Below are 13761 nucleotides of genomic sequence, written 5' to 3'. Positions count from 1 at the left end.
TATCCAGTATCATTTTCATGGCTCAACTTGTATCCTGCTGTTTCCTACTTAAGAAGCCAACCAAGGTCTTGTAGGAAATAAATTATAGAACAAAAACAAACCAATTGATGTGTATTGTCTCTCAACCATCAATGCACACATGATCATATTTTCTGTTTTCTTCAGTATCCTTTTATGTGTTTATTTTATAAAATAAAGGGAATTTAATCTTTGAGATGGGGGGCTGAAGTGAATACCTTCCATGTCTGAGACTTTGTTCTTGTATAGCATTAATTTAATCATCATAACAACTCTGCAAGGCAATGGCATTTGGTTTACAAGAAATCAAGGCTTATAGAGGTTAAGTAATTTGCTGATGGTAAAGTAGATATCTGACTTCAAGTCTTTCCCTAGAGGTTTTCCCCTGACATCATTGTGTTATCAACTCTAAGGTGATATCTGTATCAAATACCGTCCATCTGCATGCAGAATTTTCTGCATATCAGAAGGTCCATTTTACAATAAAAGTAGCATTGCTCCTTAAAAAAGCAACAGTTGTTTTTAATTACAGATCTGACATATAACGTGAATATGTATTCAAGATTTATTCTAGGCCAGTACTATTCATTGTCGCTGCCTATTCAAATCTCTGACTTGATCTCTGACGATGATTTTCTCTGAGATGAAAAGACATCGTCCTCCTTAAATGTGTTTCCCCACAGGTTGTATTGCCCGGACTGTCAGCTCACCAAACCAGCATCTCTTGAGAACTGATGATGTCATCAGTTGCTGTTTAGATCTAAGTGCCCCAAGCATCTCCTTCCGAATTAATGGACAACCTGTTCAAGGCATGTTTGAGAATTTCAACATTGATGGCCTGTTCTTTCCAGTTGTCAGTTTCTCTGCAGGAATCAAGTTAGTATCGCTGTTTTTTTGGTCTGTTTGCTTTCTCATTTCCCATTCTTTCACAGAAGACTCTGCACTGCCGTCACGCTTGCTCCACTAACCTGCTCTCCTGGGCATCCGTCTACAGGGCATTTTTGCCCTGTAGCAAAATGTTCCTTGAAGCAACAAGCAACCTGTTCCTTGAAGGCTGGAGATAAGATTAATTCAAGAGGGGAATCTCAGGAGGCTGAGTGCTTTGTCCATATATCCAACCATTTAAATAACTCAGTCTAATATCTCTTACTTTATCCAGCATCCAGAAATATTTCCAGTCCACTTAAGTTCACTTTTTTCTTTACTAAGGGTAAATACATATGTTGGATTAAAAATGTCACTAATTTTTTCATATTTATTTTCATTCATTTTTCTTTTCATTATAATCTGGACTCTACTCCAAATCCCCTCATTTCTAGAGAAATGACACATTTTTGGGTGATCAGGTCAAGATGACTCCTTTACTTGTCACCCTCTACTTGTTATGCTTGTAAATAATCTGCTTATGATTAGCTGGGTCAAGGTGGTTTTCTCTAACCCTTTGCTTTTTTGCTACTACCAGAAGGAAAGAGTAATTGAAATGATAATTCAGTATCAAGAAGTGTCATTTAAGTTCCCCTAAGGAATTTCACAGGGAAATTGAATGCTACAAAGTGACTGTTTTTTTCTTTTAATCAGATCTCATCCAGCCCTGTAATTTTAAGTATTGATATATAGGTATTTAGATCAAGTCTGTCTTTCTCTGTTGGTTATTTGGGCACCTTGAGGTATTAAATGACCAAATCCTACAGACAGGTGTTTCATTCACATAGGAATATGGTGTATGTGCTTTTATTATTTCTCCAGAGAGTGATAAGTTTTTGCTGAGCAATTAACATAATTTAATCAGGTTTTACTTTTATGATTAGAGGCTCTTAAACTCTCAGTTACTGACTTTATGATGGTTCTTAGGAGAAAAGATGTGACTTCTGGCAAAGTTAATTTTATACTAAGAATTTATTCCTTGAATTTTGTTGATTATGAGACTTTTCTGTATGCCAGAGCTATAACTTTACCCTGACATGCATCCTTTTTAGAGTACGCTTTCTGCTTGGGGGGAGACATGGAGAATTTAAATTCCTTCCTCCGCCTGGGTATGCTCCTTGTTATGAAGCTGTTCTGCCAAAAGAGAAGTTGAAAGTGGAGCACAGCCGAGAGTACAAGCAAGAAAGGACTTACACGCGGGACCTCCTGGGCCCCACGGTTTCCCTGACACAAGCTGCCTTCACACCAATCCCAGTGGACACCAGCCAGGTACCGGCTCATCAGCTGTGATGGCAGCGTTTGAATCACAGCCAGTCCTACATGCAGTGGGTTTCAGACTCCTTGGACTACAACCTATAGGAATGCATTTCACAGTAATACAATTTATATGTATAAGTGAAGCAAGTTTCATAAAATAATGCTTACCTTTACTGTCTCCACTTACTCACTTTGAGTCTGTTTTTTTAAAGTGTTTTTAAGTCACTAAATTGATTTGATAATGTACAATTGGACTACAACCTAAGTCAATGCTTACTAATTTTAGAGTGTTTTTTACCTAAGGTAGCAGTGGAATTTTAAATTTCTTCTCCTTGCCTATATACAGTTGCCACTTTAAAGTGATTTAACTGACTTTTATCTCAGGTAGAGATTGAGATCATAAACTCTAGAGTCAAAATGTCTTGGATCCAGTGCTTGCTCTGAGACTTGAAAAAATTACTCATCTCTTTGATTGGAATGCTAAGATTCCAATGTATTATTATTATATATATTATTATATATTGGATATATTATTCATGCTCTTCTCTTTCATAGATGAGAAATTATCCTGACACTGACACTGAATTAAATATTGTTTTATTTTGATGGTGAAGTAATTTCAGTCCAGTTGGTTAGATATTCATAGTTTGTTCATTAGCTTTCAAAGATCAGAGGCATTGCTCCTGAAGCCTGATACAGAATTAAGAGCAGGCCTCAGACGCCTCTGTGGTTTAGTGCCTTGAAACGTATTTCCTATCTCTCCCTGCCGGCTTTTTATATGATGCATAACATAAGCATGCTTTGTGCACGGCTCACATTCCGTGTGTGTTGCCATTGCTGGAACAAGGCAGGGTGTATATGGTGCTTTCAGAGTTGAGCAGTAAGCATGATTAGAGGATGGGAATGGACTGGAACAGACAGTGGGATTCCATGGTGTCACTAGCATTTAGGATTTCCTGAGACCTGGATAATCTCTTGTTTCGAAGGGAAGGAGGCAATGCTGGCTTGCTCCCCATGGAAGCTCCACCGCATCCATGGACTTTGTAGGCAGTTGCCTGCTCTCTGTGATGAGGGACTGATTGTGGGGCAATGTCTGTGCATCATCAGACATGCACAGCCAACCCCTCACCTTGAAAGTCATTTTGTGTTCTTTATGAAGAGGCCATTAAACTTCCTCTTTTTAATGGAAACATGTTCAGATTTTCCCCCCTGAGGCTTATATTTAGAAACCACTGAAAGTAACAGAGTTAAGCGATGATAAATCATTGCCATCAGATATTTCTAAACTCAGCAGATTATATTTTGGACACTGAATTGCCTTCCTCCTGGCCTGTGAATGCTGGCCAGGTTGGTTTAAGAACTCTGGAGTGATTTCTCTTTTTGAATAATGCGTATTCCAGTGATTATCCCACATCCACTAAGACTTTTAATGATAACTGTCCTCAGTAGTCCTCTGTTTTCTTTCTTTCTAAATTTTGTTCCTAAATTCCCCAAATTGACCTAATAATTATTTAGATACCTAGTTTTATAAATTTAGAATGGATTATCTGGAACCTAGTTGTATGATTAGATTTTAATGGTTGAGGAGACGATTTTATTTAGTTCAATTCACAGTCACAACAGTTAACATTGCATTTTCTTGCATTTGTTTCTGATGCGTGTTTTCTTTTTCTCTTTTTTAAATTTTAGATTGTGTTGCCTCCCCACCTGGAGAGGATACGAGAAAAACTGGCAGAGAATATCCATGAGCTCTGGGTGATGAATAAAATTGAACTTGGCTGGCAGTATGGTCCGGTACATAATCTTGAAATTTATTCTCAGATTCTGTTAATATATCTTTCTGAAAATATTACTTCTTCTCACTCATCCTGCTGTATGGCGACATGAATTGATCTGATTGAGTTTTTTCACCCTAAGCTTTACTTTGTGTGCAGTTTTTCTTTATGAGAGGGAATGACGTTACTGGTGGGGTCATTGAAGGATGGCTTAGTTGCCTAGACAATTGAAAAGTTATTAATATTCAGGTTGAAAGTTACATTTTTAAAATCAAAGTTAACATATACAGACAATAGGCATTGATTTCTAGGGAACTTAGGAAGAAATTTCACTGATACTGAAAGTGAAAACTGAAACTGGAAAGAAAGAAGGTAACTTACTCTCCTAACTGAAGTTTCTTTTAGTCCCAGTTGTATATAAAAGTCCTCAGAGTAGAGGTTCATGGTTGGTTTCATAAGTGGAAGACAGGCTGAGAAAGAATCATTGCATATGTTTCCAAATGATTATTGTTTAGAGAACTTATAGTTTATCAATAAAATTTAGGTAAAACCAGAACAACTTCCATGTAATACCGGTGTATTATATACCTTTTTTTAGCAGGACTGTGGCAGAGCTTTCACTTTTATGATATTAATAGTCCGACTATCCCAAAGTTTATAACACTTATATTTGACTGAATATAGAAATGAATGTATTCAGCCCAGTCATAATTTATTGCATTAAGCTTTGAATACTGACATTTAGTATTAGTGTTAGTAGTAATACCATGCTCGTTGTTGGTTAGTTGCTAAGTCACATCTGACTCTTTACAACCCCATGGACTTGTAGCCAGCCAGGCTCCTTTGTCCATAGGATTTCCCAGGCAAGAATACTGGAGTGGGATGCCATTTCCTTCTCCAGGGGATATTCCTGACCCAGGGATCGAACTCGTGTTTCCTGCATTGAAGGCAAATTTTTTACCACTGAGCCACCAGGGAATGCCATGCTACTTTATACTGATTCGTCTGTTTATTTATTTAGAGCTTTGTCTTTTCACTTACAGGTAGTGGGGTAACCTTCCTAATAGCACCCTGGGCTGTGTGTTATTATTTCACATTTACCAGTGATGCCACTGCCGATGATTCAGATGCCTTGACAGCTAGTTACTGTGCTGCAACTAGGATCCAAATTCTCTAGCTTCTAGTTTAGAACTGTTTTTCACTATAAGACTTGCTGATGCATGATCAGAAATGGGATCCTTTCATTAATTCAGTGATAGTTAGACAGTTGTCAAATCAGCAAGCACTTAAAAGTACCTTATTAAGTCTGTGGTTTTATGCAGTATTCTTTGACTTTTAAAAATTGAGGAAGTGAATGAGTGTGCAATAAGATATTTATCATTAATTAAAGTCAGTAAGAGGTGAGATATTGTAAAAATATTCTTAGTCAATTGACAGAGGAATTACAGACAAAATTTACCATAAGATTTGAGATAGGGAAAGATTTGAATTACACACAAAATTCAGAGAAAGATAATTACAGGCTAGGATTTAAAAAGATCTCATACAAACAAATAACTACCCCCCCCCACCAAAAAAAAGCATAGTAACAGGAATTGTTTAATAGTTTTACACTCAAAAAGAGATGATTTGTATTGCAAGCTTCCATAGGTTGCCTAAATGACTGCATTCTACAATGAACTTCGTTATGTTTCTTCTTCTAAAAAAAGAGAAAATATAAGGTCTCATTATTATCTATTCTTGCAGTGAAATTCAGTTCATTTACACACTGTAGCTTTATTGCTACTAGTTTGCAGATGCTGAAAGGGAGCACTGTGCTTCTGAGCCAAACTGTGGCCAGTTACGCTTTACCTGATCTGAGACTGATGACAGCAATATGGGGTTTTACGTGCCTCCAGTGGGGAGATTAAGCACTTAGTCTGTTGCTGTGGTGCTGGCACCTGGCACCTTTTCTGGGACAGGGAATAGACCAAATACTTACTGAAAGAACGAAATGGTTTTTTTCTTAGGTCTTACTCTGGGCAAGCACAACCACAAGTATCCTATCAGATCAGTAATTTGGGAGAGTCTCAGACTGACACGTGAAGAGGTTTCACATTGTCCTTCCATCTCATAGTTGACCTTGGGTCTTCTTTGATTTGGGCTCTCCTGAAACTCTTTTCCGATCAGTGTCTTTGATCCCTGACTTTATCATCTCTGTTATTCTAGACTTAGGTACACTTCTTACTGAGACCAATTCCATAAATTCTTTAACAGTTTAAATGGTGTGTTGCAGTTTTTCTCTGAGTTAATATTTTAGAAGCTTTATTGAGATATAGTTCACATGCTGCACAATTCATCCGTTTAAGGAGTGCAGGTCCATGTCTGTTGTTACTGTTTTTCCCTGTCAGTTACCTTTTATTTTTTAATTTACTAATTTTAAATTGAAGGATAATTGATTTACAATATTATATTGGTTTCTGCCATCAGCAACATGAATCAGCCATAGGTATACATATGTCCCCTTCCTCTTGACGCTCCTTCCTACGCCATCCCACCCCTCTCGGTTGTGACAAAGCACTGGTTTGAGCTCCCTGAATCATACAGTGAGTTCCCATTGCTGTTTTGCCTGTGGGAGTGTCTATGTTTCCCTGCTGCCCTCTCCACTCGTCCCGTGCTCTCATACCCCCCTGCCCTGTGTCCACAAGTCTGTTCTCTATGTCTGCATCTCCATTGCTGCCCTGCAAATCGGTTTATCAGTACCGTCTTTCTAGATGCCGTATAGATGCATTAATATACAATATTTGTCTTTCTGACTTCACTCTGTATAATAGGCTATAGATTCATCCACCTCATTATAACTGACTCAAATGGGTTCCTTTTTATGGCTGAGTAATATTCCATTGTATAGCAACTGTGTTTTTCTTTGGAGTAGTTTGAACTCTTGAATAAATTGCGGATTTTTGTTTTTATTTTTTGCAAAGAAATTAGTTTCTTTAAATGTCTTTAGGGTATATTTCACTGGAGCATCATGCAAGAGCTCTATTTTTTTTTAATTAATTTATTTTTTTTATTGACAGATAATTGCTTTACAGAATTTTGTTTTTTTTCTGTAAAACCTCAAAATGAATCAGCCACAGATATACGTATATCCCCTCCCTTTTGAACCTCCCTCCCCATCCCACACCTCTAGGTTGATATTGGGCCCTGTTTGAGTTTCCTGAGCCATACAGCAAATTCCCGTTGGCTATCTATTTTACATATGGTAATATAAGTTTCCATGTTACTCTTTCCATACATCTCACCCTCTCCTCCCCTCCCCCTGTCCATAATTCTGTTCTCTATGTCTGTTTCTCCATTGCTTCCCTGTAAATAAATTGTTCAGAACCATTTTTCTAGATTCCATATATGTGTGTTAGAATACAATATTTATCTTTCTCTTTCTCATTACCTCACTCTGTATAATAGGTCCTAGGTTCATCCACCTCATCAAAACTGACTCAGGTATGTTCCTTCTTATGGCTGAGTAAGATTCCGTTGTGTATATGTACTACAGCTTCTTTATTCATCTGTCAGTGGACATCTAGGCTGCTTCCATGTTCCAGCTATTGTAAATAGCGCTGCAGTGAAAGCTGGGATGAATGTGTCTCTTTCAATTTTGGTTTCCTCAGGGTATATGCCTAGGAGTGGGATTGCTGGGTCATATGTGCTTTTATTCCTAGTTTTTAAAAGGAATCTCCATACTGTCCTCCATAGTGGCTGTATCAATTTACATTCCCACCAACAGTGCAAGAGCGTTCCCTGTTTTCTACACCCTCTCCAGCACTTACTGTTTGTAGACTTTTTGATGATGCCCATTCTGACCAGTATGAGGTACTACCTCATTGTAGTTTTGATTTGTATTTCCTCTAATAATGAGCGATGTTGAGCTTCTTTTCTTGTGTTTGTTAGCCGTCTATATGTCTTCCTTGGAGAAGTGTCTGTTTAGGTCTTTTTCCCGGTTTTTGATTGGGCGCTCTATTTTATGGAAAAACATCAGGCAGATCCATTCAAGCCTTCATCTGTCCCCTTTGCATACTATTTGCCTAACCTTATATTTGGTACTATGGTCCTCAAATTGAACAGACCTTGTTTTAGTGAGTTTGCCTTCTTAAAGAGCTCCTGGTTTAGCTGAGTAATAGACACACAAACAATTACAAACTAAGAACTATGATGGATATGCTAACTGTAAGCGAGGGATATTTCCAGCTCTCCTGGTGAAATCAGGGCAGGCTTCCAGAGGGTGGTAAACATTTGATCTGAGCTCTGCTGTTCCTGTGGAAGAGCAGTGAACCTGGAGGCAAGAAGAAGGTCAGGGAGAGGACTCGGGTGAGAGGTGGTGAGGTTCCCAGTTGTGTACTGGCAGGAGGGACGGAGAGATATGACCGCAGATGCTTTGAAGAAGTTCAAGTATGGGAAATGTTTAAGAGAAGGAAGGAAATCTGTATAGATTTCTTGTTTTAGCTTGGACACCCAAGAGGATGATGGGGACAGTTACTCTGTGGTGTAGAGAATAAGTGGAAATTATATAGATAGAGAGTAAATTGTCTTTGAACTTGGGCACATTCATTTTTACCTTTATATTTAGCATTTATTGTTTGGTTTTGTAACTCACGGCTTCATTTCCTCACTTACACCCTTAAGTAAATAAGGTATGTGCTCTTCTGTAAGTCCTGTTCATTTGTAATGATCAAAAAAGAAAAGAATAACTATCTTGTTTTTAACTTGTCAGCTCCTGAGTACTTAAAAAAATTCTTGCTCATGTTTTCCTACTTTTTTATGTGACATTTATAAAACCTGGTAATTATTCCCAGGGAGTAATTTGTTCCCTGAGAGCATATGGCTGTGATTGAGGTGTCGGCGCGGCAGTAATGCTTGTGTAATTTAGGCCTCTAAGAAGACAAAAATCTAATTACTAATGCAAGGATATAGAACATGTTTCTCATTAATTCAGTCCTAAAATCTTGAATTTAGTTTATTCTGATTGCTAGTACTTTCAAGGATTAATATGAAAAGTATCTGTGGGATATTACCTGGCTTTGGTAAGGCACTGGAGTGACTTGTGAGAGCAGAAGTAATTTACATGGGATGAAATGAACAGCTGGAAGGAACCACCACCAAGAGTTTGTATCAGTCAGTCATGACATTAATTGATGTCTCTAATCTGTGTCTAAACATGTAACAATAACAACTGAGTTATTACTATACCTTCTTACCTAGAGTTTGTTTCAGTTTACAAAGCGTTTGTTGCATGCCTGCCATGTGCCAAGCATATTCTTGGTACTGAGAATACATTAAAAAAGAACAAAAGAGGCCAGTCCCTATTCCTTTGGTCTTACATTCTTGCAGTTGCAGAAAGACAGACAACCCCATAAATAAGACCCTAGTCTGTTAGCCAGTGGTAACTGTTATGGAAAAAAAAATAGGTGAGTAGCAGATTGGCAGATTAGGAAGGTGGGCAGGACAAGCCACATTGAGAAAGTAAGGTTGAAGCAAAGGGTGTAAGTTGCTGTAAGAGTGGGCATGGAGGTTTCAGGGCAGAGCAGATGTGAAAACTGGGACTGACTGGGAATGGTGGCAAGGAGAAGATGTAAGGTAGCCCAGACAATGCCAGGTTTACCACTGACCCTGAGCATTAGCCATGCCTGAGGGATGACAGAGGCAGCCTTGCTGGGATGAAGGTCTCGGTTTCCCTTCTTGCTTCCCACTTCACTTTCCTCCGTGCAGTTGGATAACCATCCCTAGTATATGATCTTAGAAACTGTTATATGCTGATTTCCTGTTCTGTTTCAGGTTAGAGACGACAATAAGAGACAGCACCCGTGTCTGGTGGAGTTCTCCAAGCTGCCTGAACAGGAACGCAATTACAATTTACAGATGTCACTCGAGACCCTGAAGTGAGTTTCTTAAATTTCTCATTTTCCTCTCTGTATTCCCTGAAGGAAACAAGGTGTTGATATTACCGTTTAGTTTATTTTAGCTCCAGTTAGATTTTTTTCATAATGCATTGGTGGATTGAATCAGTATTTGTTTGGACTAGGCATTGAGCATGTTACTTTATGACTTCGTGTTCTATGTGTTTCCTAAAGGGTACTCTATGAATGTTTATGGGTATTTGGGAATATAAGGATTTTACCATTGTATTCAGTACTTCTGAGATTGTCAGTCATAAATTGTTACTGGTGTGTGACAAGATAAGTGAAGATACGAAAACGACTGTTTCAGAATTTTTATACTAGTTAAGGTATTGCATTGAGCTTTGCATAATGACACGCATTATTAGTGTTAGTAGTAATACCATGTGCTACTTTATGCTAATTATTATATTTATTTATTTAGAGCTTTTTCTTTTCACTTACAGATATTGGGTTAATCTTCCTAATAGCACCCTGGGCTGTGTGTTATTATTTCAGATTTAGCAGTGATGTCACAGCTGAGGATTCTCATGGAGTTGTCAAATGCCTTGACAGTTAGTTAGTAGCTGTGCTAGAACAGGGATCCAGTTTCTCTAGCTTCTCATCTAGAACTGTTTTTCACTATAAGACTTGCTGATACATGATCAGAAAACGGGATCCTTTCACTAACTGACTAATGGTTAAACAGTTGTCAAATAGTAAGTACTTATGAAGTACTTACTAAGTGTATAGTTTTGTGCTTTTCCATCCTTGCTGAACTTGAAGAACTGGATTTGTTCCAGTAGATCACTTATCCTAATACCTGCTTATGTTAGGAATGAAACAATACTTTTTTTCCTATTTTTGTTTTGTTTCAGTTAAGAGCTATTTCTATTGAAATTATTTTGCCAAAGATCTAGAACATAAATATTGTTTCAAGTTCTACGACTTCATCCCAGGTATATACCTGCAAAATGATGCAGTGATTTTCATTATGAGAATAAATAAGTAAATAGGGCCTTGAGTTCAGGCTCTGCTGCTGCTGCTGCTGCTAGGTCGCTTCAGTCGTGTCTGACTCTGTGCGACCCCATAGACGGCAGCCCACCAGGCTCCCCTGTCCCTGGGATTCTCCAGGCAAGAACACTGGAGTGGGTTGCCATTTCCTTCTCCAATGCATGAAAGTGAAAATTGAAAGGGAAGTCGCTCAGTTATGTCCGACTCTTCGCAGCCTCATGGACTGCAGCCCACCAGGCTCCTCCGTCCATGGGATTTTCCAGGCAAGAGTACTGGAGTGGGGTGCCATTTCCTTCTCTGGAGTTTAGGCTCTACTAGTAAGGGAAAGGAATATATGAATACAAATCGAGTAAATGGAGAAAGCACTGCAGGTAACTAATGACAGAGCTTTTCTGGAATAAGGACCGCGGAACACGTCACTGTGACCCTTGTGTCTCCTTTTTGCATCTCCTGTCTTCCTCTGTGATCTTGATGTGAAGCTTGCACGTTTAGCTTGGTAATTCATGACAGCCCGTTATTTATCCATCTCTTGAAACAAAATGCTTTCATTGAAAGTTCATGGCCTAAGATAATTTCATTAAATTTGTGGTACCTTCCCTGTAATTTTAACAGTTGACAGCTAAGCCAGCTAGGCAAATCCTCGGTAGCTTGTAATGTAGAAGTCTGCATATTCACATTTGGCATGTTGGACCTTTGACGGCTACACGTAATCTAGAGTCATTCCTTTCAGTTCCTGGTGGCTGGTTTGATTAATCATGAGATTGCACATACCATGTTGCTGTTGCCAATGGTGAACGCCAATCAACTTTTTCAAGAACTCGTTCTTAATATTTACATGGTGTTATGATGAACTCATTTGACTTGTTTCTGTAAAATTTAAAATAGAGCTCCTATTCTCCAAAATTCAAACTATGCCCAATTTCAGTAATTTAAAGAAAGTTTAGTATTTTTTGTGTTTCTTTTATTCACTTGGTTAGTTACAGGCACTAGATAGACTGGGTAAGAACAAGGAATCTAGATGATTGGATGGTTAGGATTTAAGGACTTGTTTCTCCAGAGGAAATGTTAGTATCTCTGAACCTTAGACTTTCTATTAAGAGCATCAGTTTAAAATGAGGATCATAGTATATCTACTTCGTGAAATTGTAGTAAAGATTTAATGACATACCACTGATAAAGCCTCTGGCACTATCATGTCTAACAGAAGAAGCACTCTATACAGTTTAGATGTTTTTTCTTTTTTATATATACTATGGGGGAGATTAGCAACTTTACCCATTAAATCCTGAGGAGTGCCAACTAACAAATAAGCAAACGATTATTTCAGAATATTCCTTATTTTGGATTTTTGGTGATTTCATGTGAATATGATTTTTTCCGGTTGCACTTTATGTGATTTTATCTTGTAAATTGTTGACAAAGACAGCTAACTTCCAGATTTGAATGGTTATCTGTATGTTGTACAGCACTACAGAAATTCTGACATCCTCTTTCAAAGCAGCATTGTACCACCCTAGCCTAAGCTGCCTTTTTTAAAAATTGAGGTATAATTGATGTACAATGTTGTATTAGTTTCAGGAGTACAGCACAGTGATTCAGTTATCTACACACACACACACACACACACACACACACACACACAGAGTCTTTTTCAGATTTTTTTCCTTTATAGGTTACTATAAAATATTAAGTATAGTTCCCTGTGCCATAAGTAGGTCCTTATTGGTTATCTATTTTGTATGTATTAGTGTGATACATGAATCCCAACCTCCTAATTTATCCCTCCCCGCTTTCCCCTTTGCTAACCGTAAGTTTGTTTTCCATGTCTGTGGGGCTGTTTCTCTGAGTCATATTTTAGATTCCACATATAAGTGATACCATAAGGTAGCTGTCTTTCTGACTTATGTCACTTAGTGTGATAATCTCTAGGTCCATCTGTGATACTGCAAATACCTTATTTCATTCTTCTTTTATTGCTGAGTAATTGTTCCACTGTGTGAGAGTGTGTGTGTGTGTGTGTGTGTGTGTGTATCACATCTTCTCCATCCATTCATCTGTTGATGGACATTTAGGTTGCTTCCATGTCTTTAGCCTAAGCTACCGTTATGCCCCACCTGAAACTATAAAACTATCGTGACAGGTACAGTTAAAATATTAACCTAGCTCTTCTCTTACCCATTCTGCCCTCTGTAGCCTGCTGAACTTTTTCCAGATATTTAGTTTAGACCATTTTCCCTATTTGAATTCTTTTTTTTTTTTTAGGTGCACATTGCTTTATTTAAAATGGATAACCAACAAAAACCTATTGTATAGCACATAACTGTTCAATGTTATTTTTTGTTTGTTTTGATAGCTTTTTTTTTAAAAATTTTACTTTATAAATTCCTTCTTATTGCTCCTGAGATAAAGACAATACCCTAATTTGCTTAGTAGTCCTTCAAGATCCTTCCCTTCCAGCCAGCATCGTCTTATAGGAGGCTGCTTTTATTTTCCCTTGCTTGATATCACACTAGCCTTTGTTTTGCCTCTCTGCACGTTCCTTTCCCCTTTGTGTCCACTTTCTGTAATACTCTCCTCCAGGCCCTATTCTTATCCTTTAGATCTCACGTCACTTCAGGCAGCATTTGCTGAGCTGCTTGACTCAATAAAGCCCCCTTTGATAGGCACTCAGCCCTTTTGTATCTCTCAGCAGAGAATCTTTCTTTGTATAATCACAGGATGGTTGCTGTACTCCACCAGACCTATTATGTAAGTTTCTTTGTTTCTTAATTTTTTCTATTCATTCATTTACTTATTTGGCTGAGTCGGGTCTTAGTAGTTGCAGCATGCGCAATCTGTTGCAGCATGCACAATCTGTTGCA

At 38.1% G+C, this 13761-nt stretch overlaps 1 protein-coding gene across 1 annotated transcript in view; it reads left to right on the top strand.

The window, feature by feature from the left end:
- The window catches only part of RYR2 (ryanodine receptor 2), a 578200-nt gene that overhangs the window by 235703 nt on the left and 328736 nt on the right, over positions 1-13761 (top strand). Inside the window, exons 21-24 of the mRNA XM_068983081.1 lie at positions 702-894; positions 1995-2211; positions 3889-3993; positions 9786-9889. Of these exons, the coding sequence (XP_068839182.1) occupies positions 702-894; positions 1995-2211; positions 3889-3993; positions 9786-9889 (619 nt within the window). The remainder of the gene's footprint in view (positions 1-701; positions 895-1994; positions 2212-3888; positions 3994-9785; positions 9890-13761) is intronic.

The sequence above is a fragment of the Capricornis sumatraensis genome, chromosome 10 (genome assembly GCF_032405125.1).
Source record: "Capricornis sumatraensis isolate serow.1 chromosome 10, serow.2, whole genome shotgun sequence".
NCBI classification, from domain to species: domain Eukaryota; kingdom Metazoa; phylum Chordata; class Mammalia; order Artiodactyla; family Bovidae; genus Capricornis; species Capricornis sumatraensis.
Note: the sequence above shows the minus strand (reverse complement) of the source record. Positions and strands in the feature narration are given on the sequence as shown.